Consider the following 27829-nt stretch of genomic DNA (forward strand, 5'->3'; position numbering starts at 1 on the left):
GTGCTCCTACAGTGCCCATTACAGAGGACACAGTATGTGGTTAGTTTGTATTAATTAAATGAGTATTAGGGTATTTTTTAATAATTGAAATATAATTAACATACAGTGTTCTATTAGTTTCAGGTATCCAATAGGGAACATTTCTTAAATAGATATTTTTAGATGGGTTTTAAGAAGGTATTTTTGATGAGTTTTAGATGGGTTTGAGCAGAGGGGAATTCTGTTTTTAGCCAGTGTCTAATGATGGTGGGACACCTACTTGAGACATTTTGGTTCAATTCTGCCTGGGCCCCTTTAAAATTTGGAGATTTGATGTACTCTGCAGCTGTAAAACTTCCTTGTCTCCTTACATGGAAGAGACATATTTAAAAAGATCACTTTATGGGGCGCCTGGGTGGCTCAGTCGGTTAAGTGTCCGACTTCGGCTCAGGTCATGATCTCGTGGTCTGAGTTCAAGCCCCACGTTGGGCTCTGTGCTGACAGCTCAGAGCCTGGAACCTACTTTGGATTCTGTGTCGCCCTCTCTCTCTGCCCATCCCCATTCATGCTCTGTCTCTGTCTCAAAAATAAATAAACATTAAAAAATTTTTTTAGGGGCGCCTGAGTGGCTCAGTCGGTTGGGCGTCCGACTTCAGCCAGGTCACGATCTCGCGGTCCGTGAGTTCGAGCCCCGCGTCGGGCTCTGGGCTGATGGCTCGGAGCCTGGAGCCTGTTTCCGATTCTGTGTCTCCCTCTCTCTCTGCCCCTCCCCCATTCATGCTTTGTCTCTCTCTATCTCAAAAATAAATAAAACGTTAAAAAAAATTAAAAAAAAATTTTTTTTAAAGATCACTTTATAAAGATCATCTTCTTGTTCTTGCTCAACCATCACTAAAAAATCATTTTCCTTAGATCCCTTAATCTTGCCAGTACTTTCCCAAATCACATCCATTATTTTTCCTTTTTCTTCTCAGTGTATAAATTTGGTTACAATTTTTCAAAGAATCAAGCTATGTTGATTTTCCTTGTCTGTGAAATATTATGAATATAGTGCCATCTAGTGTGCAGAAAATCCAATGCAAATAATTCAAACAGGATTCTTTAATTTTTGAAACAGGCTCTTTGACTTTGGGTGATACAGAGTTTGCAGGAAAAATTACCAAATTTGCTTGAATTTTGATTCATTTGAGTCACATCTCTTATAAACAACTACCTGTTTCAGAGAAAAAGACTCGGCTTATTGAAGATGTCAGTAAAGACAAACCATAAGACATAGAGACTTTTCTAGTTTTTAGTTAGAGCTTACACTCAACCATGGGTCACTATAACTCACATAATCAAACACATTGAAAAAATATCTTCTGCTCTTGTAGCAGAATCTTTTTTTGAATAAATATTTTCCTATAGACTTATGAAATAAAATTAGATACGTATTTCCTGCAGAAACCATTCCTTAATAGACTTAAGATTTTTTAGAGAGATAAAAGAATGTATTCTGACTTTTCAAAATTCAGAGTGAGAAAACTGTACCTCCTGGATCCTTGTCAGTAGCGTATTTTCGGCAATCTCTACAGATGTGTCCTAGTGGTATCTCCTGCTACTAAACAAACAATGCTAGGCTGGACCATCACCAGGAGGAAGACCACAATCCACAGAGATCCATCGGCTCTTTGTAGGGAGTGGCAAGAGGCAGGATGGCCATCGAGTAAAAATAGTATTAGTTTCCTATTCTACAGTTATCGGGAAAAAGAACTTTTATATGTAGTTTGTGCCATTATGCCATATCTTTGCATTCTAGGAAAGAACAGAAAGGAGAAAAGGTAATAGATGGCAGTGGGCTTTGGGTCATGGTACTGTATTTCTCTGTTGGAGCCCCTTTGGGATTTTGTACGTAGACAGAACCCAACAGGGCTGTTTCTTCCAGTACAATGGATGAGCGTCCTCTTCCAGTTAGGAGTGCTAACCGTGCTGATGGCTCCCAGGAATGGGCCTATTCTCAGATAATACTAACCTAGAAAGTTTTCTTATGGGTCAGGGAAGATATTTGAGAAGCTGTGACATGACCTTCCTCTGCTTTCTACTGTCCAGGTCTTTTTAACACATGAGTTGTTTGGCCTCTTTGCTCTCTTTCCAGAAAGCTTTCTCTAGCTTGCTTCTCTTCACATGCTTCATCAGAGCCGCTTAGCACCTTCCACTATCACTAAAATTCAGATGACTCTGGAATTTCTCTCCAGCTCCAGCCTCTGTGTCAAATTCCAGCTCCAGCTCCAGCTCCCATTTGGATGTCTCTAGAGTTTTCTGCCACTCAGAACCGCAAACTGTGCATGTCCAAAAATCACTGTCAATGTTTCTAAGTGCCAATTCTCCTCTCTGTGCCTCAGTTCTGTAGATGTCCTGCAACCTCCCATGTGGCTAACTGCTCTGCCTCACCTGACCGCTTGCTCTTTGTTGACCTCTGCAAATGGTAGTCTCCAATTTGGAGATTGGAAACTTGCTCTCACATGCTCCTTTTACTCTTTGCTCTTGCTAGTATATCTGATAAAATCTTCTCTGTGACTCTAGCTATGCCCTCTATTTTATAAGACAACTGTCTTATTCAATATTTCAAAATGTGTTCCAGTCCATTACAGAATGAATTGTGTCTCCACAAATTCTTATGTTGAAACCTTAACACCCAGTATCTCTGAATGTGACTGTATTTGGAGATAGGGTCTTTGCAGAGGTTATCAGATCAAAAGGAGTCATTAGAGTGGGCCCTAATCCAATATGATTGGTCCTTACTAAAAGAGGAAATTGAGTCACAGACATCTACAAAGGGAAGACCATATGAAGACACAGGAAGATCTACAAACCAAGTGGAAGCCTCAGAAGAAACCAACACTGCCGACAACTTGATCTCAGAATTCTGCCTCCATATAGACTTTATACTCAAGCTACAGCATCAACTCTTCCCTGGGTCTCTAGCCTGACAGCCTGTCTTGCAGAATTCAAACTCCCCAGCCCCAAATCATGTGAGTTAATTCCTTAAAATAAATCTCATGTGTTTGTGTGTGTGTGTTGTGTGTGTGTGTGTGTGTGTGTGTGTGTGTGTGTGTGTGTATTAGTTCTGGTTGTCTGGAGAACCCTAATACACATTCCAAATAAAAACTTATCATTGTGGTGATGATCAAGATGGTGGAGCAGCATGGGGACCCTCAGCTTGTCTTGTCCTTGAAATGCAGCTAGATCAGCACAAGTCATGTTGCGCACCTAGGAAATTGACCTGAGGATTAATACAGCATTCTGCATAACTTGATCCACAGAACTTGGATGTAATTTTTTCTTCCTCAAAAATGACAGAACAAAGGAATTCACTACAAAAGAAAGAACAGGAAGAAATGACAGCCAGGGCCTTAACGCAGATATAAATAAAATGTCTGAACTAGAATTTAGAACTAGTAACAATAAGAATACCATTTGGGGTTGGAAAAAGCATGCAGTCCCTTTCTGTGGACATAAAAGAAGTAAAATCTAGTTATGAAATTATGAAATTAAAAATAACAGAGATGCAATCTCAAATGGATGCCGCACCAGCAAAATGGACAAAGCAGAGCAGTGAATCAGTGATATAGAAGACAAAATTGTGGAGAAGAGTGAAGTAGGAAAAAAAGAGGGAAAAAAAGGCAAAAGAGCATGATACAAGACTTAGAGAACTCAGTGACTTATTCAAAAGGAATAATATCTGAATCATAGGCATCCCAGAAGATGAAGAGAGAGAAAAAGGGGTAGAAAGTTTATGTGAGCAAATTATAGCAGAAAGCTTTCCTAATCTGGGGAAGGACACAGACATCAAAATCCAAGAAGCATAGAGAACTCCCATTAGATTCAACAAAAACTGACCAACACCAAGGCATATCATAGTCAAGTTCACAAAATTCACAGACAAGGAAAGAATTATGAAAGCAGGCAGGGAAAAAAAGTCCTTAACCTATAAGGAAAGGCAGATCAGGTTTGCAGCAGACCTATCCCCAGAAACTTGTCAGGCCAGAAAGGAATGGCAGATTATATTCAACATACTAAATTAGAAAAATATGCAGCCAAGAATTCTTTATCCAGCAAGGCTGTCATTCAAAACATGAGAGATAAAGACCTTCCTAGACAAACAAAAACTAAAGGAGTTTGTGACCATTAAATCAGCCCTGCAAGAAATCTTAAGGGGGTTCTTTGAATGGAGAAATGAGGAAACAAAACAGAAAATACCAAAAGTAACAAAGACTAGAAAGGACCAGAGAACAACACCAACTCTACAAGCAACACAATGGCACTAAATTCATATCTTATGGTACTCACTCTAAATGTAAATGGACTAAACTCTCCAATCAAAAGACATAGGGTATCAGGATGGATGAGAAAACAAGATCCATCGAATATGCTGCTTATAAGAGACCCATTTTAGACCCAAAGATGTCTTCAGATTGAAACTAAGGGAATGGAGAACCATCTAGCATGCTAATGGTCCTCAAAAGGAAGCTGGAGTAGCCATACTTATATCAGACAATCTAGATTTTAAAATAAAGACTGTAACAAGAGATGAAGAAGGACTTTATATCATAATTATGGGAACTATCCACCAGGAAGATCTAACAATTATAAATATTTATGTCTCCAACGTGGAACAACCAAATATATAAATCAATTAATCACAAATGTAAAGAAACTCATTGATAATAATACCACAATAGTAGGGGATTTCAAAACCACATTTACAACAATAGACAGAACATCTAAGCATAAAATCAAGAAGGAAACAATGGCTTTGAGTAATACTCTGGACTGGATGGACTTAACAGATATATTCAGAAAATTTCACTCTAAAGCAGCAAAATACACATTCTTCTCGAATGCACATGTATATTCTCCAGAATAGATCACATACTGGGACACAAATCAACCCTCAACAAGTACAAAAAAATCGAGATCATACCATGAATATTTTCAGACCACAACGTTATGAAACTTGAAATCAACCACAAGAAAGAATTTGGAAAGACCATGAATACTTGGAGATTCAAGAACATCCTACTGAAGAATAAATGGGTTAATCAAAAAATTAAAGAGGAAATTTAAAAGTACATGGAAGCCAATGAAAAGGAAAACACGACAGCCCAAAACCTTTGGGATGCAGCAAAGGAGGTCATAAGAGGGAAGTAAATAGCAATCCATGCCTTCCCAAAGAAGGAAGAAAGGTCTCAAATACACAACCTAACCTTAAACCTAAAAGAGCTGGAAAAAGAACAGCAAATAAAGCCCAAAACCAACAGAGAAGGGAAATAAAAAAGATTAGAGCAGAAATTGATGGGATTGGGGAAAAAAAAACCCAAAAAACAGTAGAACAGATTAATGAAACCAGGAGCTGGTTCTTTGGAAGAATTAACAAAACTGATAAACCCCTAGCCAGATTGAAAGAGGAGAGATCACAACCAACACCACAGAAACACAAACAATAATAGGAGAATATTATGAGCAATTTTGTGCCAAGAAATTGTGCAATCTGGAAGAAATGGACAAATTCCCAGAAACATATAACTAGCAAAAATGAAACAGGAGGAAATAGAAAATTTGAACAGACACATAACCAGAAAAGAAATTGAATTAATAATTAAAAATCTCCCAACAAACAAGAGTCCAGGGCTGGATAGCTTTCCAGGAGAATTCTGCCAAACATTTAAAGAAGAGTTAACACTATTCTTTTGAAGCTGTTTCAAAAAACAGAAATGGAAGGAAAACTTCCAAACTCATTCTACGAGGCCAGCATTACCTTGATTCCAAAACCAGAGAAAGACCCCACTAAAAAGAAGAACTACAGACCAATTTCCCTGATGCACAGGGATGCAAAAATTCTCAACAAGATACTAGCAAACCAGATACAACAATACATTAAAAGAATTATTCACCATGATCAAGTGGGATTTGTTCCTGGGATGCAGGGTTGATTCAGTATCCACAAATCAATTAAAGTGATACATCACATTAACAAAAGAAATGATAAGAACCACATGATCCTCTCAATAGATGCAGGAAAAGCATTTGACAAAATACAGCATCCTTTCTTGATAAAAACCCTCAAGAAAGTTGGGATAGAAGGATCATACTTCAAGATCATAAAAGCCATATATGAAAGACCTACCACTAATGTCATCCTCAATGGGGAAAAACTGAGAGCTTTTCCCCTAAGGTCAGGAACATGACAACAATGTCCACTCTCACCACTGTTATTCAACATAGTGTTGGAAGTCTTAGCCTCAGCAATCAGACAACACAGAGAAATAAAAAGCATCCAAATTGGCAAGGAGGAAGTCAGATTTCATTCTTTGAAGACAACATGATGATCTATGTGGAAAACCCAAAAGACCCCCCCCCCCAAAAAAACTGCTAGAACTGATACATGAATTCAACAAAGTTTCAGGATATAAAATCAATGTACAGAAATCAGTTGCATTTCTGTACACCAATAATTAAGGAGCAGAAAGAAAAATCAAGGAATTGATCTCATTTACAATTTCGCCAAAAAACACAAAATACCGAGGAATAAATATAACCACAGAGGTGAAAAATTTATACACACCAAAAAATAGAAAAATATTCCACGCTCATGAATTGGAAGAACAAATATCATTAAAATGTTGATACTACCCAAAGAAATCTACATATTCAATGCAATCACAATCAAAATAACACCAGCATTCTTCACAGAGCTAGAAATCCTAACATTTGTATGGAACCAGAAAAGATCCTGAATAGCCAAAGCAATCCTGAAAAAGAAAACCAAAGCTGGAGGAATCACAATTCTGAACTTCAAGCTGTATTACAAAGCTGTGATCAAGACAGTATGGTACTGACAGAAAAACAGACACAGAACTCAATGGAACAGAATAGAGAACCTAGAAATGGATCCACAAACTATGTGGCCAACTAATCTTTGACAAAGCAGGAAAGAATATTCAGTGGGAAAATGACAGTCTCTTCAGTAAATGGTATTGGGAAAACTGGACAGTGACATATGGAAGAATGAACCTGGACCACTTTCTTGCACCATACACAAAAATAAACTCAAAATGTATGGAAGACCTAAACATAAGACAGGAAGCCATCAAAATCCTCGAGGAGAAAACAGGCCTCTTGGACCTTGGCCCCAGCAACTTGGCATGTCTCCGGAAGCAAGGGAAACAAAAGCAAAAATGAACTATTAGGACTTCATCAAGACAAAAACTTCTGCACAGTGAAGGAAACAATCAGCAAAACTAAAAGGCAACAGATGGAATGGGAGAAGATATTTGAAAATGACAGATAAAGTGTTAGTATCCAAAATCTATCAAGAACTTATCAAACTTAACACCCAAGAAACAAATAATCCAGTGAAGAAAATGGGCAAAAGACATGAATGGTCACTTTTCAAAAGAAGACATCCAGATGGCTAACAGACACATGAGAAGATGCTCTACATCACTCATCATCAGGAAAATACATATCAAAACCACAATGAGATACCACTTCACACCTGTCAGAATGGCTAAACTTAACAAATCAGGCAACAACAGATGTTGGCAACGATGTGTAGAAAGAGGGAATCTTTGCATTGCTGGTGGGAAGGCAAAGTGGCGCAACCACTCTGGAAAACAGTATGGAGGTTCCTCAAAAAGTTAAAAATAGAACTATCCTACAATCCAGCAATTGCACTATTAGGATAATAATAGTGCACTTAAAGGATACAAGAATACAGATTCAAAGGGGTACACGTATCCCAATGTCTATAACAGCATTATCAACAATAGCCAAACTATGGAGAGAGTCCAAATGTCTATCAACTCTTAAATGGTTAAAGATGTGGTATATGTATATACACTGTGTGTGTTTGTGTGTATGTATGTATATGTGTGTGTGTGTGTGTGTGTGTATATATATATATATATATATATACACACAATGGTAAACACAATCACCATTGTTATTCAACATGGTGTTGGAAGTGTGTGTGTGTGTGTGTGTGTGTGTGCACACATATACATACAATGGAATATTACTCAGCTATCAAAAGAATGAAATCTTGCCATTTGCAATGACATGGATGGAGCTAGAATGTATTATGCCCAATGAAATAAGTCAGTTGGAAAAAGACAAATATCATATGACTTCACTCATATGTGGAAATTAAGATACAAAACAGATGAACATAAGGGAAGGGAAGCAAAAATAACATAAAAACAAGGAGGGGGACAAACATAAGAGGCTCTTAAATATAGAGAACAAATTGAGGGTTGGTGGAGAGAGGTGGGGGGGATGAGCTAAATGAACAAGGGGTATTAAGGTAGACACTTGTTGGTATGAGCCCTGGGTGTTATAAGTAAGTGATGCATCACCAAATTCTATTCCTGAAATCATTATTACAGCATATGTTAACTTAGATTTAAATTAAGAAAAATAAATAAAACCTATCATTGTGCCTTTATAATGCAGAATACACTGCCAAATCCTTAGACTAGTAGTCAAAGTCCTCCACAATAATGCCCCAAAGTTGCATTCCAACTATAGTTTATACTACTTTCTTTCAACTGTCTGTTCATCAACATGTTAACCATAACATTTATTGAAAACCAACTATTTAACAGATAACAACCTTTTTTTTCCTGTGGTTTAAGAGCACAGACTAGACTCAGACTGGATTCAAATCCAGCAATTTCCTTGATCTCCCTAAGCTTCAGTTTCTTCATCTATAAAATGGGAATCATCCATCCAATTATTCTACAAAGAGTTATTGAACAACTGTAGGTGACATAGGTACATTCATGACACTACTATTGTAGAATGGCTGTTAAGGCGAGTTCTCTAACTCCTAGGTGCTGGTGCTGTTTACTGAGAAGAAGGTTGAGGGAAAAGCAGGTTTAGGAAAGGCAGTAGATCAAGAATGTTATTTGGGCCACGTCCTGGTTGAGATGCCCCTGAGACATCTGAGAGGAGATGAGAAGTAAGCAGCAGAATATATATTAAATGGAGCTCTAAGATTAGGACAAGGCTGGAGACAGAAAATGGAGCATGAAGTGCCTTGAAATGCATTTAGGGCCATAGGATAAAAAAACATAGCTTTAGATGTGTGGTGTTACATGAGCCAACAGGAGAAAATGCTTCCAGAAGAGTTAGTGACCTGCTTTGTGAAATATAACCAGAGGTTCCACTTATAGGATGGCTGTATATGGAGCATACTGGTGACAACTACCTTAAAAAAGACTTAAAGTCTCTGGAAATTGTCTTAAGGGCATACAACAAATAAAGAAGTATTTATTCAAGAAGACTATACTAAATCTTGGTAAGAACAGTGAGAGTCTGTGACATCTGAGCTATGGCCTACAACCTCTGCCTCACCTCACCCCCACCCAGCTCAGCTTGGCAGAAGCTCCATTCCCATCAGATTTGGCCCAAGAGACAGGACTCCCTCCCAGTCAGCTCCCAATCAAAGCAGTGTATATTTCAATCAGAGGCACAGGACATCAGCATTTCACATCTTCTCCAACTCTGCGTTTAAGAGGCTAAATTCCTACTGAGTGTAAGTGAGAGGTGAAGGCTTCCCTTCTTCCACCCAGTTCCCACTCACAGGATGAGGCTCTACCCCAGTGAAAACACTGGATTCCAAAATGCTTTCACCCCACAAGTTCACTCGGAGAGCAGTCATTCTCTCTGGGAGAACCAAGCAAAGATTGCAAGTTACTACTCCACCCAGCACCCAGAATATGGCTCAAATATTTTGCTCAGGTCGGGAGGTGTGACACAAGAACAGAACTGCAAATCTTTCACCAAAGGGACTAATTTTATTTAAAAGAGTGTGGGGGAAGTTCAAGCATAAGAGCATTTTCAAAAACCATGGCTCCTCTTAATTAAGAGAAACAAGCTAAATCATAGGCCAGCTGTTTTACCAGAGAGAATCAGGCAAAAAGGCATCTAATAAGATCCCGCCTGGGATCAGAACACACTTTAAAGACTGGCCCACAAATTATCCCTGTCTGAAATTAATTGGAATAGACGGTGGAGAAATTTATGCCCCAGGCATAATAAAAAAATAATTGAGCAACCAGTCAGCAATCACTGGAGACTAACAACTGGGTGTAATACCAAATGAAGCACACAGCTTAACAGAGACCAGTGGAAGCGATGGTCAAAGGGAAGCATGCTAAAACTGTGTTATTGCAGGGTAGCTGTGTGCGTACTAAAGCTACACCTTCTGAGGAGTGACACCAAAGGCTTTGCACTGTAGGGGAAAAGAGACATTATTAAAATAGTCTATCCAAATCCTTAAACAAACACACAAACAAAAACAACAAAAAGACCTGGATGGGGGGTGAGGGAAATCATTTTCCACGTTTGCTACAATGTATTCCCTAAAATGTCATTTTTAACAACAACAACAACAACAACAACAACAACAACAAATATGAGACATACAAAGACACAGGAACATGTGATCTATCTACTGGGGAGAAAGGAAGCAACAGAAATGGCCTCTGAAAGGTCCCAGATTTCAGACTGAACAAAGACTTCACAGCTGTCCTTTTAAATATGTACAATGGACTAAGGGGAAGCACGTTTTAAAATAAAGGAAGGTATGATGATTCTTATCAAAAAGAGTATCAATAAAGACATACAATTATAAAAAAAGGAATCAAATGGAAACTATGGAGTTGAAAATGCAGTAACTAAAACGAAAAATCACCAGAGGAGCTTGGTAGTAGATATGAACAGAAGAATGAGAGAATTTGAAGAGAGATCTATATAGATTATGTAATCTGGAAAAAAAGAGAGATAGAGAATAAAGATGGAGTGGAAAACCTCAGAGAAATGTGGGACACCATTATGTATACCAACATGTGTGTAATGGGAGTACCAGAAGGAGAGAGGAAAAGGAGCCCCAAAATTACTTGAAGCAATTATAGCTGAAAACCCCAAATTTGCTGAACGCATTAACCTACACATCCAAGTAATTAAACAGACTCCTAGTTGGATACACGGTCTAGAAAAAGATCTACATCATGATAAAAATGCTGAAAGCCAATAACAAGGAGAAATCTGGAAAGCAGCAGGAGAAAAATGACTCACTGGCCTCCCATAAGCTAATGACTGTGGGGAGGCTTCCTTCCTCCTTCCCTGAATCCCTCAGATTGGCTCTTCCAGTGCTAACAAAGCACCAACTACTTCACCTTTTACAACTCATTTCACTTGTACTCAGGGTTGGACACATAGTCTGTGGAGCCCAGTGCAAACATGAGGGATCCCTGTTTTAAACTTGTTCAGGAATTCAAGATGGTAACAGGGCATTACCGTGAAGCTCAGGAACTTCTGGGCACTGAGCCCTGAGTGGCACAATTCGCTCGCCCATGAAGCTGGTCCTGGTTAGTTTCTCATTGAACGTCTTTCTTGCTAGATCTGAAGAACCATGAAGACAAGGTCCACACGTGGTGTCTCTCTTGTTCACCACTAAATCCTTTTAGTCTTTCCCAGAGCCTACCTCAGTAGCCGCTCAATGAGGCTGTCAGCCTAAGGAAGCTCAATTCATCTTAACCTGCTTTGTTTGGATGTAAAAACATAGCTAATGTTTCCTCTACTGTATGGTAACTATTAATTTTTTTTCATTTATAAAAGCTTCATCTTTCACTGTTGTTTAGTATGTTGGCCTTTTCAAAAGAGTATAGACAGCTTATGCCTAATTACTATACATTTATATTGCAGTTAAGTAATTCTATATTTATAGGCCCACTGAACAGAATATGCCATTTTTTTCTGAGTTGGCCTATTAGGTATGCATGTTTTGATACTTGTGGTTCCCTTTTATATTTACTTAAAAAGTTTCCCATTGCACTAACCATTGGCTTTTTAAAAAAATTATTTATTTAAATTCAAGTTAGTTAATGTACAGTGTAGTATTGGTTTCATTAAACCCAGTGATTCATCTCTTACCTCTGACACCCAGTGTTCATCCCAGCAAGTGCCCTTCTTAATGCCCATCCCCCATTTAGTCCATTCCTCCACCCGCTTTCCTTCCAGCAACCCTCAGTTTGTTCTTTGCGTTTAAGAGTCTCTTATGGTTTGTCTCTTTGTTTTGATCTTACTTTGCTTTTAGGTACACATACATTTCTAGGCTTCTGAACTTTTTGACGAAACATTACTATAGCTTTGGATTCCATTTACAAAGCTCACACTTCAGATGTCTACTCTGCACTATACGTATGGTTACAATAGGTGTGAACAGGGACTAGATACAGGTTGGGTCTTTGGAAATCTACTAAACTTCTCTGGGTCTATTTTATTCCTAATAGGGATACTACGACTTGCCTTACCGATTGTATTAAAGGTAATTACAGGAGGTGTCTCACATAGGCACCTAGGAGGGTCCTCACCACTTACATAGGCCACGGATGCCAAGTTTCCGTCCCTCTGGTGTGGCAGGGCAATGCTTGGATCTGTATGAGATGTTATCTGCTTCATACTCCACCCAAGCTCTCATTGCTTAGTGAGAATTACCAGATGCTTCATGGTTCTTCAAATTTTTCTGATTTAAGCATGTTAGTAATGAATATGCCTCATTAACCACAATCCTGCAGCATCAACGGAGATTCAGTTCATACACTAATTCCACATTGCGAAGGCATGCCTTCTGAAAAGCTGGAGTTGCAAGTTCTCACAATGAAATGCAACTCTTCAATGCATGTGTAAACCTAACATATTTTAAGTAGAATATTTCATTATACTTTTTAAAAAGTATTTAATCCCATGACTCACTTAGTGATCTTCAGATCAGTGAATTTAGCAGGTTAATACCTGGCTTTATTAAACATTGATGAGCCTTATTAATGTACTTTTCCTTATTAAATACAAAATAAGCCATTACAAACTATAGTCAAAATTATCAGATCAAAGCCACTGAGCAAGTAGACTAGCTATAAAAAAAAAGTTTATTAAAAAAATAGACAACATATGTAAACATCTTTTTCAGTCACAAGGCTTCATAATACAGCATTTCAGGCTCAGGCCTTAAATTTCTGCAGTGGGAGCACCTTAAATGTTGACTAATAGTAATCAGCTTAATTTCTCTTTCAATGAGCTATTAAGTCTATATGAAAATAAATAACCAGATTCTGCTAAGTATAACAAAGACACATACAGAAAATCGTAAATATACAACAGATCTCAGCAAAAACCAACTCTTTGCAGTAATGTGACATTAAATCCTCGTATCGCAATTATCTCTTTAACGTATCTTCACTTCTAAATTCATCGTGATGTAAAGTTGACTGCAATGAAGCTAGATGGGAGCAGGAACAGAGTAGAAGGAAAAGACAGGACACCTGCCACTGCCCTTCACCCCTTACTCACACACACACACACAAACATGTGCACACACATAATGTTTTGGCAGAAGCAAAACTGAGAACAGAGTTTCTATGCTTTTTTTCATGTACTATTTCAGGCATGTATTTCCTTTACTTTTAGCTGGAAATTACATGCCCCCAAATGACTGACTACGAAGCAGCCAACCACAGTTTCAAATGTGATGAAGTCTTGAGGAAACCCAATTTTGATTACGTATTTCAACCACCTCCCAAAAGTGAAGCCAAATCATAGAATGGACCATAATACAACAAAATGTGGATAAACACCTGAGATTTTGCTGCAAGAATTTTAAACACAAGAATGTTTTCCTTAGGGTTAAGTGCACTTAGATTATTATAATCCTTTCATGCTCTGTTGACCGTCTGCTGGGGCATACCTGCCAAGTGACTATGATGTTCCCAAATGGCCAAATACCATTTTCTTTTTTTCTGCTCTAGGTGGATATTTTATCACAGCTGATTTAAACTTCTGTCATTACAGTTACCGGGTAAACCGTGACCCAGGTAAAATTTTAAATGAAATATCAAGTGATGTTTGCAATTTAGTGTTTCATTGTATGCAAAATTTTAAGTATTTATTGTCATCCCAAATAGTCACATTCTAGTGATGGAAGGGAAGCATAATGAATGTACTAAAAGAAACCCAGACAAATATACAAGCTCCTGGATAGTCTTTTCTGTAGTTTAATAACTCAACAGTCTATTTGTATCATAGATGTAGTATTTTATAAAAGTGACTCCATTTAAAATCATTTAAAATCCTGATCTGCTACCCCAAATCCATTAAAAAACCCCTATCTGAAAATAATCTGTATTTGTCATTTGTACCATTATCAGCTTATCTTTTGATGTCTATCTACCATTTATCCACAACCACTAAAACATGAGATAACTATGCAATACTTAAATTCTAACAATGCTGCTTGCTGCTTCTTGATTTGGTGGTTCTTCTGACTATACTGGGGGTTATCAGAATAATCACATATTTAAACAGAAAAATAAAATTAAGTGACATGACTGTTTCTGACACGTGATATACAAGTCACCACTTAATTTTTAAAAATCCTACTACAAAATGGAAAAGCTTTACACTCTGGACACCAACTACGTGGTGACTGATGGAAGAAGAAACTTTTCTACCGTAAGAGCTACAGCTTGGCCTCGCTCAGGTGGACATCATGTGGTCCTAGCCAAATGCCAATGACTGACCTTTTAAAAATCTGTCTTGGGGTTCTAATGGATAAGAAATTTTTTAAAGTTACATTCTGTACAACGTTTGCAAGTTACATTCAGTTAGGTTTCCTCAAAGAGAGAAATATTACATAATTTATGTGAGATCTGGGCAGATCTATACATTACAAGCCTATGTTGAGTTCAGGGGATTTCATTGGGACCCTCTGTCTATTCCAGTCTTCAATATATCTCTTTAAATAGATACCTTTACTTACTAATATCACACTATTCCTGTTGTGTTGTTGCACAAATAACAAGAAAGAGATGAAAAAGAGCAAAGAGAGAAGGCAAACAGGAAGAAAATGAAGGGGAAGGGACAAAAAGGGTACACTTCATTACAATTTGGGTGTTATAGACAAGGATATACATGAGGACAGAGAAAGCATTAAAATTATGCTCAAGGTAACTCTGCCCAGCATAGTTTTACATTGTTGCACATTTCTTGTTTTGTGTGTGTGTGTGTGTGTGTGTGTGTGTGTGTGTGTTTCAGGTTACTAGGTAAGAATCCAGTGGGGGAAAAATGATACAGACCGCTAAGAGCAATCACATATATTTTTCTGCAAAGGTTGACATCCATTACTACTTTTAGTAACATGGCCACAGCTTTTGAAAACACAGCAGCATGAAACAGTTCAAAGGTAGACACATTGTTTTAATTTGTTCACCTTAAAAAAAAAAGGCTCAAACAAAGTAAGGCACTTAAGACAGAAATTCTTTCTCCAGTTGATATATGGATGGTCGGCTAGTTCTGCTCTTCATCCTGCACAAAGGCACCGTGCAGTCCCTGCTTTGGCCTTCGGCATCTGCGTCCAGTAGGGAAGGCACATGGGGTTTAGTTCTCTCCTGGGCACCGAGGGAACAGTTAGCAGTGGGTCCCGGACCACGCATGGCAGAGTCGGCCCGTGTGGGCTGAGACTCTGTTCGGCTCCTGGAGGAGGGAGGGCGAGGCAGAGGCATGATGCTGACCGCTCTTTGTTTTTCGGGCGGGGCCTCCTTTGGCAGGTTACCGTGAGGCCCATGTGAGAGGTGGGGGATCCCCAGAACCCGCTCAGGTGGCAGGTAAGAGGCTCCGGTGGCTGGTAGGAGAGTTGTCCCAGCTGCTTGAGAAAGCAGAGACAGTGCACAATTAGAGGGACAGTGACTTCTAAAACAAGCAACATCCAGCCCAATAACCAGGAGGGCACATGGATTTGGTAATCACTTTCAAGTGAGCAGTAACAAAAAACCCTGGACATAAACCTTTTAGAAGGACTGGGATACAATGTTTGTTTGTTTATGAAAAAGCCCTGCCAGATTGTAAAGAGTGTTTCTACCAAGGAAACTCGACCCATAAACACAGCCACATCACTGTCACAGCACTGTGGCCAATCATTGCAACTGTTTCATAAACAGGAGAGGCTTCAAGATGGATAAGACTAGAATAGAGGTTTGTTTTTGTGTGTGTGTGTTTTTTAAATTATGGTTAATATGATGAACTTTCACTTTCAGATTATGATCTGAAAAAATGGATGACAACTGGGAGGCAGTTAGGTGCTACATGCTGGCCCTTCTCTTTCTTGTTCTGCACAACTGACTCATTACCACTCCAGCAAATAATTATTGGCTTAGAATTAAAAGAAAAAGAATGCTTTCTCATGGGATTATTGTCCTAGGATTTCTCCCTGTGCAATTACAAACTACTAATACTCTACTGCATTACAGAAGGTCAATAAATATATCTAAAGACAATGGACAATAAGCTGAAAAAAAAATCATGCCAGGGGTATAGTCCTTAAAAGAGCAGAGGAAAAGAAAAAGAATGAAAACCATTTCAGTTTTAATATACTTTATAACTAACCATACCATAACTTTTTACAACCTAAAGGGCATTTTTCATACACATAACCTCGCTTAGTACTCAAGACATATGTTTGTAATTATCTTTACATACAAAAGAAGTAACAGCTACACAGCATGCTGTGCACCGTTTGACTCTTACCCTTGCTAAATTCAACCTGGTCGTCAACTGAGCAGTGAAGCCGGGGGACGCAGAAGAACACGTATCACAAGGGAGGCTGGGTGATCAGTTATGGGGTTCCAGCTCTCCCACTAATTACTGGTTCAGATCTGGGCAAATGACCTGTCCTCTATACTGTGAGGAGCTGGGGCAGTTATTCTCTACATGTCTGCTCGGTTTTAATTTGCTATTATATATATACATTGCTGAAATCCAATCACGCTTTTCCTAGAATTCAAATGATAAAGTCAAACAAAAGAGGAGGGTAAAATTCAAAGATCTGTATTCACTGTGCAAACAAACTTGTAAGTGTAGCCACTTGGAAGATATACAATCAGATATCCAAGCGATTTGACATTCTAATCTCAACAGCGGTGTTCTGTACTTTGACCCAGCTAATGCAACCTACCTGGGGTCTGAGAAGCGTTTCCATCAGACTGGGTGCGTCTGTGATGCAATGCTTGTTCTTTCGAAGAAGGGTAATAAGGCACATTCCCACATGTCGGCTCTAAGAAAGGAGGAGGCAGGTTTTTCCACATCCTCTGATCAGTCTTGAGTCTTGGCGTGGAAGGCGGTCTGTGACTCCCTCCCCCAACGGCAGGGCAGAAATCTGGAGTGGGCATCTCAGGGTCACAGGTGATGTGGGTGCTGCCCTCAGACGCATCTTCACCGTCGGTCTGGAGCAAGCACTTTGTGGAGAGAGAGGGCATGGACAGAAGGCTCAGGGCACTTGTTGGAGGGAAGACGGGTGGGTTGCCGGCCCCCTCGCCTGTAGACGGTGGCCTTGTAGAAGGACTTGCACTGCCTCGGGACTTGGGAGCCCGCTGGAAGATTCCCTCGCGTTTCTTCCTTTCTTCTTTGGGCAATGGTTCCTCAGCAGCCTGTGTTTTATTGAGCTCTCTGATATCCAGCCCCAGAGCCACGGACGCCAGCAGCATGGTGCAGCCATACAGGGCAGACTCTGTCTTCTTTCTCTGGGGGGATCTGCCCAGGCTATTCGTAGGGGTCCCCTGAGGAGTGACAGCAGCAGGGTTCGTGGAGAATCCCTCCTCCCAGCTTCCAGGTTCCACTGGATTCTCTCTCTGGCCATCTTTCCAAAGAGGTAGATCCACATAGGCTTGACTAGGTGATTTTATTTGCTTTGGTTTTCGGTGTTCTGATCCGTCCAGGGAAAGTTTTGGCTCTTCAGAAACACCTAAATAAAGATATAAATAAATATACAGGGTAAGTACAACTTACAGTAAAAATTATTTAAACGATACTATAAAATAAAGCTAAAATCTAATAAATATTCTAAGTCCAAGCACATGGAATCTTTTCCGTTGAGCAAACAGTTCATCCAGAAGGACCCTAAGGAAAGGGAGCCGGGGACACAGAACTCAAGGTTCCCCAGCAAGCACATCACCTGCTGTTCCTTATCCTTCAGGAAATGGCTCTTTGTTGGCACGGAAAATAAAATTAGTATGGAAAAAAGTCATCAAGATACAGAAATGCACACACATATACGTGGGCACTGTAATGTATCAGACACAGCGTGCCCTTTGCCTCCTCTGAACGTGTCCGGCCCCGTCATCCATGGCTCGCCTGTGTGTACAAGAACCACTAGGCCACAGATCAGTGTGGAAACTGGAAACCTGCAAAAATGTGAACTCTGACCCACTCCAGACTCGGGAACCAGAAATTCTAAGGCTGACACCCAGGGGTCTGTGTTTTAACACGACTTTACTCAAGTTTGGGAGCCACTGGAACAGAGGAAGATTCTCCGAAGAGGTCCCACAGGGTAACAAATTGTTATCAGCTGAAGAGGAAGCGGTAATTGTTATTACTTGGGTGCTTAACAATGAATCAGCCAAGTGACAAACTCCTTAATCCACATTCAGAGCAATCCACAAAGAGGCTCCAGTGACTTTTCCAATATTATGTCTTATTATTCTTGCAACATGCTCTATATAGTCCAGACAAGTCAAGAGGCTAGCTTCTCCCAGTGATCCGGTGGTGCTCTTTCTATCACTGCCTTGCCTTCAGACAGCCCTCTTCTTTCTCCGTCTGGCTTCCTTCCACATTCTACCACTGGCCCCAAGTTCCCTCTCACCTCAGAAAGCCCTCTCTCAAAGTACCACCTGATGCTAATGCAGCCTGACACGGCCCATGCCCCCCCCAACGTTCAGTCTTGGCTCCCTCCCCCACCCCACATCTTTCAGTTTCTGTACTTTTAGATCACAATCTGATGTGCATGCAAGCTGGTAAGCTTCTGACCACCTGTCTTTTTAAATTTGGAGGAGTCTTCCCTGAATAGTACCTTCATCAAGTAGGCACGAAATGCATTTGGGTGAAACGAATATGTATTACATATATGCACAGTACATGTAACAGATAGCAAATGATCAACCCACAGTTTACAAAACAAGAGTGGGGGATGATACTGACAAGTGAAATTCATTGATTTAAAACTATACTGAGCGGGCACCTGGGTGGCTCAGTTGGTTAAGCGTCTGCCTTCAGCTCAGGTCATGATCTTGCAGTTCGTGGGTTCGAGACCCGCATCAGGCTCTGTGCTGACAGCTTGGAGCCTGGAGCCTGCTTTGGATTCTGTGTATTCCTCTCTCTCTGACCCTCCCCTGATCACGCTCTGTCTCTTTCTCTCTCTCGCACATACGTGCGCGCTCTCAAACATGAAATAAAACATTAAAAAAAAAGTATATTGAGAATTTCCTAACGTGTGTTCATGTGTACCTTTCCTGATAAGTAAAACATACTTTCCCCTAAAGTGGTCATGAACTTATACTGGTCCATCGTAATCTTCCCTTCTTATGACTGATGACAAGTATCTGTAGTCCCCAAACCAAGGTAAGTATCTACCTAAGATCAAAATGTCCTTTTAGGGTTCATTTAGGCATTGGATAGATGGTGAATGCTTGGTGTGTTCCAGGCATTGGGAGTGGTGAACGAAACTGATGAATTCAGTGACATTCCAGTTTGGGAGCGAAACAGAACAGAAAAATTGTGGGCATCAAATGTAGACAAGTAAGAATTTCAGATAAGAGCTATGGATAAATAAGAATGGGTAATGAGACACCAGGATGGGGTGAGATGCTATTTCAGCGCAGCTGGAAGCAAAAGCTTTCAGGAAACATCTGAGCTGAGACACAAATGCTCAGAAGGACAGGACCACACAGAGGGGTGGTGGTGGGGGGCGCAGATAGGACAGACAAGTGTAAGCCTTCTGTTCAATAACCCTTCATGTGAAGGGTGCTCTGGGTGGCTCGGTCGGTTGAGCATCCGACTTCAGCTCAGGTCATGATCTTGCAGTTTGTGGGTTTGAGCCCTGCGTCGGGACTCTGTGCTGACAGCTCGGAGCCTGGAGCCTGCTTCAGATTCTGTGTTTTCCTCTCTCTCTGCCCCTCCCCCACTCACGCTTTGTCTCTGTCTTTCAAAAATAAATAAACATTGAAAAAAAATTTTTAAAAAGTTTCAGAGGTAGGAAAATTGTTAGAGAGCCTTCAGGGATTGTTATCACTAAAGAAAAGAAAATTGGTCTTTCTACCTGACAATCTAAGGCAGCCCTTTGATGCTATAACCAAGTTAAAGCTGTTTCAGGAGAACACGGTGGTAAATTTCTTGAATTTATTATCCGTGCTGTGCTTAATTTTATAAGCAACTTATCACTCACCACCCATGTTCAATCTTCTTCTTTTGCACTGTCATGAGGATGTGGTTTTGGTATAAATATCTGCACAAGTGTATTTGGGTATATGCAGGACAGGTGTTCTGTCATTCCTGCATAAATGCTTCCTAGTCAGGTTCATGATTGTATTCTGACTCTTGCTGTAAAGGCAACAGGTTCTCCTCTTATTACACATTATGACTTATTGTCAAATACAGTTTGAGGACCAAGGAAGAACAATTAATTGTAATAAAACTGTTATTCCTATAGTATATTTTTCATTATTTGTGACTAAATAGATTAGAGAAGTCTTCCCTTTTTTTCTTAATTCTTTTATTTACCTCCTTCCTTCCTTCCTTCCTTCCTTCCTTCCTTCCTTCCTTCCTTCCTTCCTTCCTTATTTATTTATTTATGGAATGTTTTGACCCTCTTAATAAGTCGTCCAAAGGACTGGTGGAGAAAATACAAGGATATATTTGGCTGACTCCACTCAGTCTCTGTTAAGCTACCTCTTGAAGTTCACGTGAAGGGTTATTTTTTTTTATTAAAAAAATTTTTTTTTACATTTATTTATTTTTGAGAGACAGAGCACAAATGGGGGAGGGGCAGAGAGAGAAGGAGACACAGAATCTGAAGCAGGCTCCAGGCCCCGAGCTGTCAGCACAGAGCCCGATGTGGGGACTCAAACCCATGAACCGCGAGATCATGCCCTGAGTCCAAGTCGGCGCTTAACCAACTGAGCCACCCAGGCGCCCCTCTCTTAAACTTTTTAATATCTGAATTTTGAATAGGCATACTAAATACTGAAAATAATCATGATTCACTTCAGTTAAATAGAGATTGCAATGCAATTCTCTCTAAGCAGTACTTTTCCACAGATAACCTGCTTGGTAAGATTTCATCATGTCAAGAGGTGGAGATACAGGCAGGAGACCACCCCTTAATCTCAGCAGAATTTCAGCATGTCTGTATTTTCATATTTACTATATCCTATACGAAATTAATTTGAGTCTACAGAATTAATTAGGATACCACTTTTTTCTGGTAAACAACAGGAGTTACAAATTCCCAATAAACAATGTGGAGCCTCATTACTTTTCACCAAAAAGACTTCCAGGACAGAAAATAAGTTATGAGTTTAAGTGAAGGTATACATAAGCAATGCTACTACTTGCTAACTTTCCCTATGCTACTTGAACGACCACATGGAACTATTAAAGCAGAGCTTCTAGAACATTCAGATGGGAAGTCTACCTCAAACAAATAACATTTCCTGAAGCACATTTACCTGGCTGGTCCACAAATAACGAAGCCAACGGCATGGTTTTCTGATTCTTTAGTAAGAGAGTTGACCAAGGACTGTTGCCGTCTGAGAGAGGTCTTATTCTAAAGGAGAACGTAACAGAAACAAAATTAGGTTTTGATAGATATATGCTGACAAAATTTTTAAGTAGGAAACAGCACATTTGTAGTGTTTTGAAGGGCTAACAACGTACGAATAAAACCTTGAAATGGGACACAAAGTTCATCGGAAATTTTTTTTAACTGCATAACTAAATAGTAACTAATTTAGTAGGATAAACTCATCCAGGAAATTAAATTAGTATTGGGTAGCTCCGTATTTTTCCAACTGCTTTTTGAAAGTGAAGTCTGGCCAAAGTGGTGTTACAAAAGGCACTGTATCTGTCACGGTATACATACGCTGAAGTACTCCCTCCCCCCGCCCCCACCACGATATCACACACATACCTTTCTTTGCACTCAGTTTTTTCTTTCATTTGAATTGAATTTGGTCCCCAGGTACAACCTTTTTTCTTGAAACTCCTTTTCACATCTTCAAACTCTTCTTGTCGACAGACAGTGTTCCTTCCCCAAGTTTTGTTGCTTTCATCCGAAGTCACTAGGCAGAGAGCATCACTCGTTTACCAATTAAAAAAAACTTAAGCCAATCAAACCAGTTGTACAGCTACCTTATGCAAAGCATGTTGGCAGTGGAGAAACAGGAAAATGATAAAAATTATTTCTTTCAGCCCACTGACAGCAAACTTCCTTCTCTTAGCATAAAATTAGGGGGAAAAAAAGTGAAATGAGTTAAAGAAAAGACAGGCTGAACTTAAGGAAAGAAAGTATATATTTTTAAATTGCAATTTAATCCCATTTTCGTAAGTCATTGCTGCTTTACTCCGGCCATCACGGCAGCGTGGCTACAGTTGCCTTTTAAACCTCAGACTGGTTTTTAAATTAAGAAAAAAAAAAAATTTATGTTTATTCATTTTTGAGGGAGAGACAGAGCATGAGCAGGGGAGGGGCAGAGAGAGGGAGAGAGAGAATTTGAAACAGGCTCCAGGCTCTGAGCTGTCAGCACAGAGCCTGATGTGGGGCTGGAACTCCCAAACCACGAGATCATGACCTAAGCCGAAGTTGGACGCTTAACCGATTGAACCACACAGGCACCCCAAAATCTCAGATTGTTTAACGGTTGCACCGTCTTGCTTTTTTTCATGGCCTCACAGGGAGGTCTGTGGCCACATTTAATATCCACATTTTGCTGACACACTTCCATGCTATCCCTCTAGCCTTGAAGTGCACTTGCAACTGACTTGGAAACCACTGGGGGAAATGGTTGCTGTGACTGCACACTCGGGAAAACAATTCTGTAAGTAGATGTTTGAAAGCACAAAAGGTGTTTTAAAGCATTAGGACCTGTCTACAGAGTGGAATGCTCTACGACCATTAAAAAAAAAAAATGAGGTTCAGGGGCACCTGGGTGGCTCAGTTGGCTGAGCTTTGAACTCTTGATTTTGGCTCAGGTCATGATCCCAGGTTCGTGGGGTCAAACCCCATGTTGGGCTCTGGGATGAGCTTGAAGCCTGCTTAAGATTCTCTCTCTCTCCTCTTCTGCCCCTCTCCCCTACTTGCACTCTCTCTGTGTAAAAAAATGAGGTTCAGATAAAATTAATTATAATGTCTTATTAAATATATAGAACCTATTATATTTTTTTATTTTTATATTTTTTAAATTTTTTTTACATTTATTTATTTGTGTGAGAGAGAAACAGCATGAGCAGGGGAGGGGCAGAAAGAGAGGGAGAGACAGAATCAGAAGCAGGGTCCAGGCTCCAAGCTGTCAGCACAGAGCCTGACGCAGGGCTCGAACTCATGAACCATGAGATTGTGACCTGAGCCGAAGTCGGACGCTTAACTGACTGAGCCACCCAGGCGCCCCAGAACCGATTTTATTAAAAAGTATTTATGCATATGTGCATATAAACACACATTATACAGAGAAGTAAATAAACATAGGTATCAAACTTTCATTTTATGCTCTCTATAAATATCTAGGTCTATAAATATACAAATATATAGGTGTGTGTGTGTGTGTGTGTGTGTGTATGTATATATACATATGATTTTTTTAAGTAGGCTTCATGGGCAGCATGGAACCCAACACGGGGCTTGAACTCACAACCCTGAGATGAAGACCTGAGCTGAGATCAAGAATCAGACGCTTAACTGACTAAGTGCCTCCAGATATCAAACTTTTATTGAAGTGTTTACCTTTGAGGGAGATGACTGCTTAGGGAAAGAGGGAAATTTAAGTTTTTGAGAATCATTTTTTTTAAATTGGAAGCATTATGGGAGATGTTTGATTTGTTTTGTGTGTTTCAATATTTTCCACATTTAAAAATTTACGTATCTATGCGTACAGAGGTGTTTGTGTGTATGTGTGTATGTGACAATGTTGAACAAGTTGTTCACTCTTCTCATGAAGGGTCTCCCAGCAAAGTCTGAGGAGTGGGGGGCGCTCCGCCGGCAGGTGGAGCAGGACTGTGGTTACCAGACTGCTACACAGGACTCGCTCTCACCTGTACAGTTCCCCAGCCTGTGGCCCCAGCATTAGCAACAACCTTAAGGCTTAAGTTCCCTCATCTTCCTCCTCCTTGTCTTGATTTGCTCTTCTGTTGTCTCTTCTGTTTCGACATTAACTGAACATTTACTGTCCTAAGAGGCTGGAAAGGGTATGGTGAAGAGTCCATGCTCTTGGAGATTGAATTCAGTGGCACAGCTTCGTGGCCATTGAGTTAGGTCAAGTTTCATAAGCTCCCTGTGCCTCACTGGGGGAATCACAATAGTGTCTACTTAACGAGGCTGCTTTGAGAATTCAATGGGTTTACACACAGAAACAGCTCAGAATGGTGCTGGGCACAGCAAGTGCCCAGTGGAGGTTAACTGTTAATACAGTCGTGCTAGGTGCTGGGTCCCAGGGTCTCTGCCCGTACGGAGTTTATGGTATGCTGTTTCTGCCTCAATAACCCCTCATAGACTAGCCAATCCTAGATTCAGCTAGCAGAACTTTCTTGGTTTTTGTTAAGCGGATTGGTAAGTAGGACATGGTGGAATGAGGGAGGGTTACTGACATTTTCCACTTGTATCAACCATCTCTTTGGAAAAATAGTGCACTAATCTTACTATCTATTATTATATTCAGTTACTGAAAAACATGCCAAGGATGTACAATGGCAGCAGATTACTGGGACACAGGAAGCTATGTGGTGGACTGTCCCACCATTTGATTCTATTTGACAACACGGAAAAGATGTGTTTTACTCTTGCTTTAAGATATACCCCGAAACTTACATTTGCAGAGGATTAGTGAATTTTCTTCCTTATTCCCAGAGAGAAGTGTGCCTGACATACGGTATCGTGTAACAATACCAGTCGTTAGAGTAAGCCAGAGGAAGTTATAGTAAGAAAATATTTTCTGCAAATATTAGATGGTGTTTTCTTTAGCAGAAAGCGATTCAATGCATGATGGTGACATACTCATGGTTTTATACAAAGTCAAATTTACATAGTATATTTTTATTTGGGTATTTACTTTGGTAGTCTTTAAACAATTTGGGGGTAATCTCTTTTATGTTCAGTTTCACTGAAATGATTCTCATCTCCCTCAATCCCTGTAATTATTCTTCCCTTCAGTTTCAGAAGTTTTGGGCTTTTCTTCTTACAATGCTTTCACAACACATTTTTCTCAGGTTTACTCACATTTCCCCATCTCTGGTCCAGAGGAAACGTGCCAGATGACATCTCTAACTCACAGTGAAAGGAAGCCCATTCCTCTGAATTAGGTGGGCAGATCGACACACTTGATCCACCCAAAGGGAAAATCCTCGCAATGAATAATTGCTAATGCTATAAAAGGCAGACCCCAGTGAGAGGCTCGAAGGCCACAAAGAGCTTCAGAGTAAGAATAATAATAATAATAAAAATAATGATCAAAACAACTGCCAGTACACACAGAGCTCTTACCACGTGTATACACTTGACCCTTTTAAACAACTATCGTCCCCAGTCTACAGAAAACAGAATCTGAAGCACGATGAGGTTAAGAAACTTGTCCAAAACCACAGTGGAGTAGAGCCAGAGTTGGGATTCAGTCCCAGGCTGTGTGGCTCCAGAATCCATGCTCTTAACTGCCATGCTCTGCTAAGCTGGAAAGACAGGACATCCACACAAGCTAGTGACCAGAGAGGACACACAAACGAAGATAAGAGAAACAGCTGGGAACATCTGGGGTCAGAAACAAGAAGACGATGATTCAGGCCAAAGAACGTGAACAGAACACTTCTGCACATGGAACTGGTCCTGTTTGGAATATCTTCACTCAAATGCTTTCATCTGTTACTTTAGAGAATGGATGCTGAGGACCTTGGTGTTTGGGGGAAAGTGGGGATGTTCCCTGAGCTGGCTGTACTGCAACCCCATAGGCTTAGAACTTATTTGAAATCCCAAAAGTATTCAGTTTAACCAGTACAAGTCTTGGGCCTTGCCAGGCTTATCCAGGTATGACTTCCCCTCTTCCACGAGGCTCGTAATCACAACCAAGGAGTGCGAAGACAGGGACTCTGATTTGCCCTGGGTGGGAATGTGAAATGGCACTGCCACTCAGGAAGGCGGTTTGGTGGGGTCTTCTGGAACTATGCACGGGCACCATGTGAACCAGCAATCACACTCAGTGGTATTTATCTGAAGCAGTTGAAAACATGTCCATGTAAAATCCTGCACATGACTTTACAGAACCAACTAAAACTTGGAAGCAACAGAGATGGCTTTCGGCAGATGAGTCGGTAAAAATAAACTGTGGTCTGACCAGATAATGGAACACCACTCTCTGAGCAGCACTAGGTGGAAATGAGCTGCTAAGCCAGGAAAAGCCAAGGGAGAAACTTGAATGCGCATTGCTAAATGAAAGAAGGCAATCTGGAAAGGCCACATACTGAAGGATTGCAACAGTAGGACATTCTGAGAAAGGCAAAGCTATGGAGACAGTAAAACGACACTGCCAGGGATTGAGGGTGGAAGGGTGAATGGGTAGGGCACAGAGGACTTTTAAGGCAGTGAAAATACTATGATATTATAATGGTGGATACGTGTCATTGTGCATTTGTGCACACCCAGAATGCCTAACACCAAGAGTGAACTCCAACGTACACTACAGACTCTGGGTGATGATGGTGATGTGTCAGTTCAGGTTCACGGAGTAGAACAAAGGCTTGACTGCAGTCATAGTGGGGGAGGCTGTGTGTGTGTGTGTGCGTGTGTGTGTGTGTGAGGTGGGGGTTTAGGGGAAATCTCTGTACCTTCCTCGCAATTTGGCTGTGAACCTAAAATTGCTAAATAAAAGTCTAAAAAAAAAAAAAAAACCAGTATGAAAACATGGAAAAAGGCAGAGAAACAGCTGGGCAAAAACAGGGGTCATGACTTCTTGTTCCATTGCCCTTTCAACATGGCTATGAGGTCAGCCTTGCTATCCTTTTATGTTCCTTTAATTAAGCCCTTACTCTGGGCAAAAGCAAGGTACAAATTATGGCTTTATGAAAAATGCTTTCTCAGAAAGATGGGTTAGTTATGACAAAATGATGGCACCTTAAACTCTAAGATTATGCATTTATTCAGATTACTATACATTTATTTAGATCATTTCTCTTTAACTGTGAAGAGGCTAGTATCCTGGGTTCCTGGGAGCTTTAACAGAAAACTCTTGTTGGTGCCAGGGTTTTCATTACAAAAAAACCAACCAATCAACCAACCAAACAAACAAAAAACACCAAAACAAAACAAAAACCCTAAAACAAAAAGAAATAAATTGATTGCAGACCTGATTAGGGAAAATATTCTTTCAGAATGTTTCTTCTCCAAAGAAGTATAGTAAGTAGCAAAGAATTAAGTTTGTTGGAGACAGCAGAAGATGCAAGTCAATTATTAAATAGGGTAACGTAGGCTGATTACCAGATTCCTCACATGTATACATATAAAACACATTCTTGTTTTGCTTAGTTTACTATTTGGACTCACTTTTGAAAAGAGTCAGTAGTTTTATTTAATTCCGCTAAACTTTGATTTAGGGTCTAACTGAAAGCCCTATTTGTGCAAAGGTGCCAGGCAAATTAGCTATATGTCTTCCCCCCACGCCCCCAGGCTGAACCTTCTTTCTAAAACCAAAATACTACATGATATTTTGAAGCACTTGGTTTGGCTAACACA

The 27829-nt window shown here is 40.1% G+C and overlaps 1 protein-coding gene across 3 annotated transcripts in view; it reads right to left on the minus strand.

Annotated features, from left to right (window-relative positions):
• Positions 1–12935: 12935 nt before the first annotated feature.
• Positions 12936–27829, minus strand: part of MAP3K21 (mitogen-activated protein kinase kinase kinase 21) — a 66688-nt gene continuing 51794 nt past the window's right edge. The window contains exons 7-11 of one of the 3 annotated variants that reach the window (XR_006586900.1): positions 22034–22184; positions 21573–21670; positions 17030–17815; positions 13503–15724; positions 12936–13425 (exon numbers count right to left, since the gene is read on the minus strand). Coding sequence is in view for 2 of the 3 variants with exons in the window: in XM_011287216.3 (XP_011285518.3) it covers positions 15324–15724; positions 17030–17815; positions 21573–21670; positions 22034–22184 (1436 nt within the window). In the remaining variant the exon portion in view is untranslated. Of the gene's footprint in view, positions 15725–17029; positions 17816–21572; positions 21671–22033; positions 22185–27829 lie in introns of all 3 variants that reach the window. The other 2 variants (XM_011287217.3, XM_011287216.3) reach the window with 2 other exon arrangements.

Source organism: Felis catus, chromosome D2, assembly GCF_018350175.1.
Source record: "Felis catus isolate Fca126 chromosome D2, F.catus_Fca126_mat1.0, whole genome shotgun sequence".
In the NCBI taxonomy this organism is placed as follows: Eukaryota; Metazoa; Chordata; class Mammalia; order Carnivora; family Felidae; genus Felis; species Felis catus.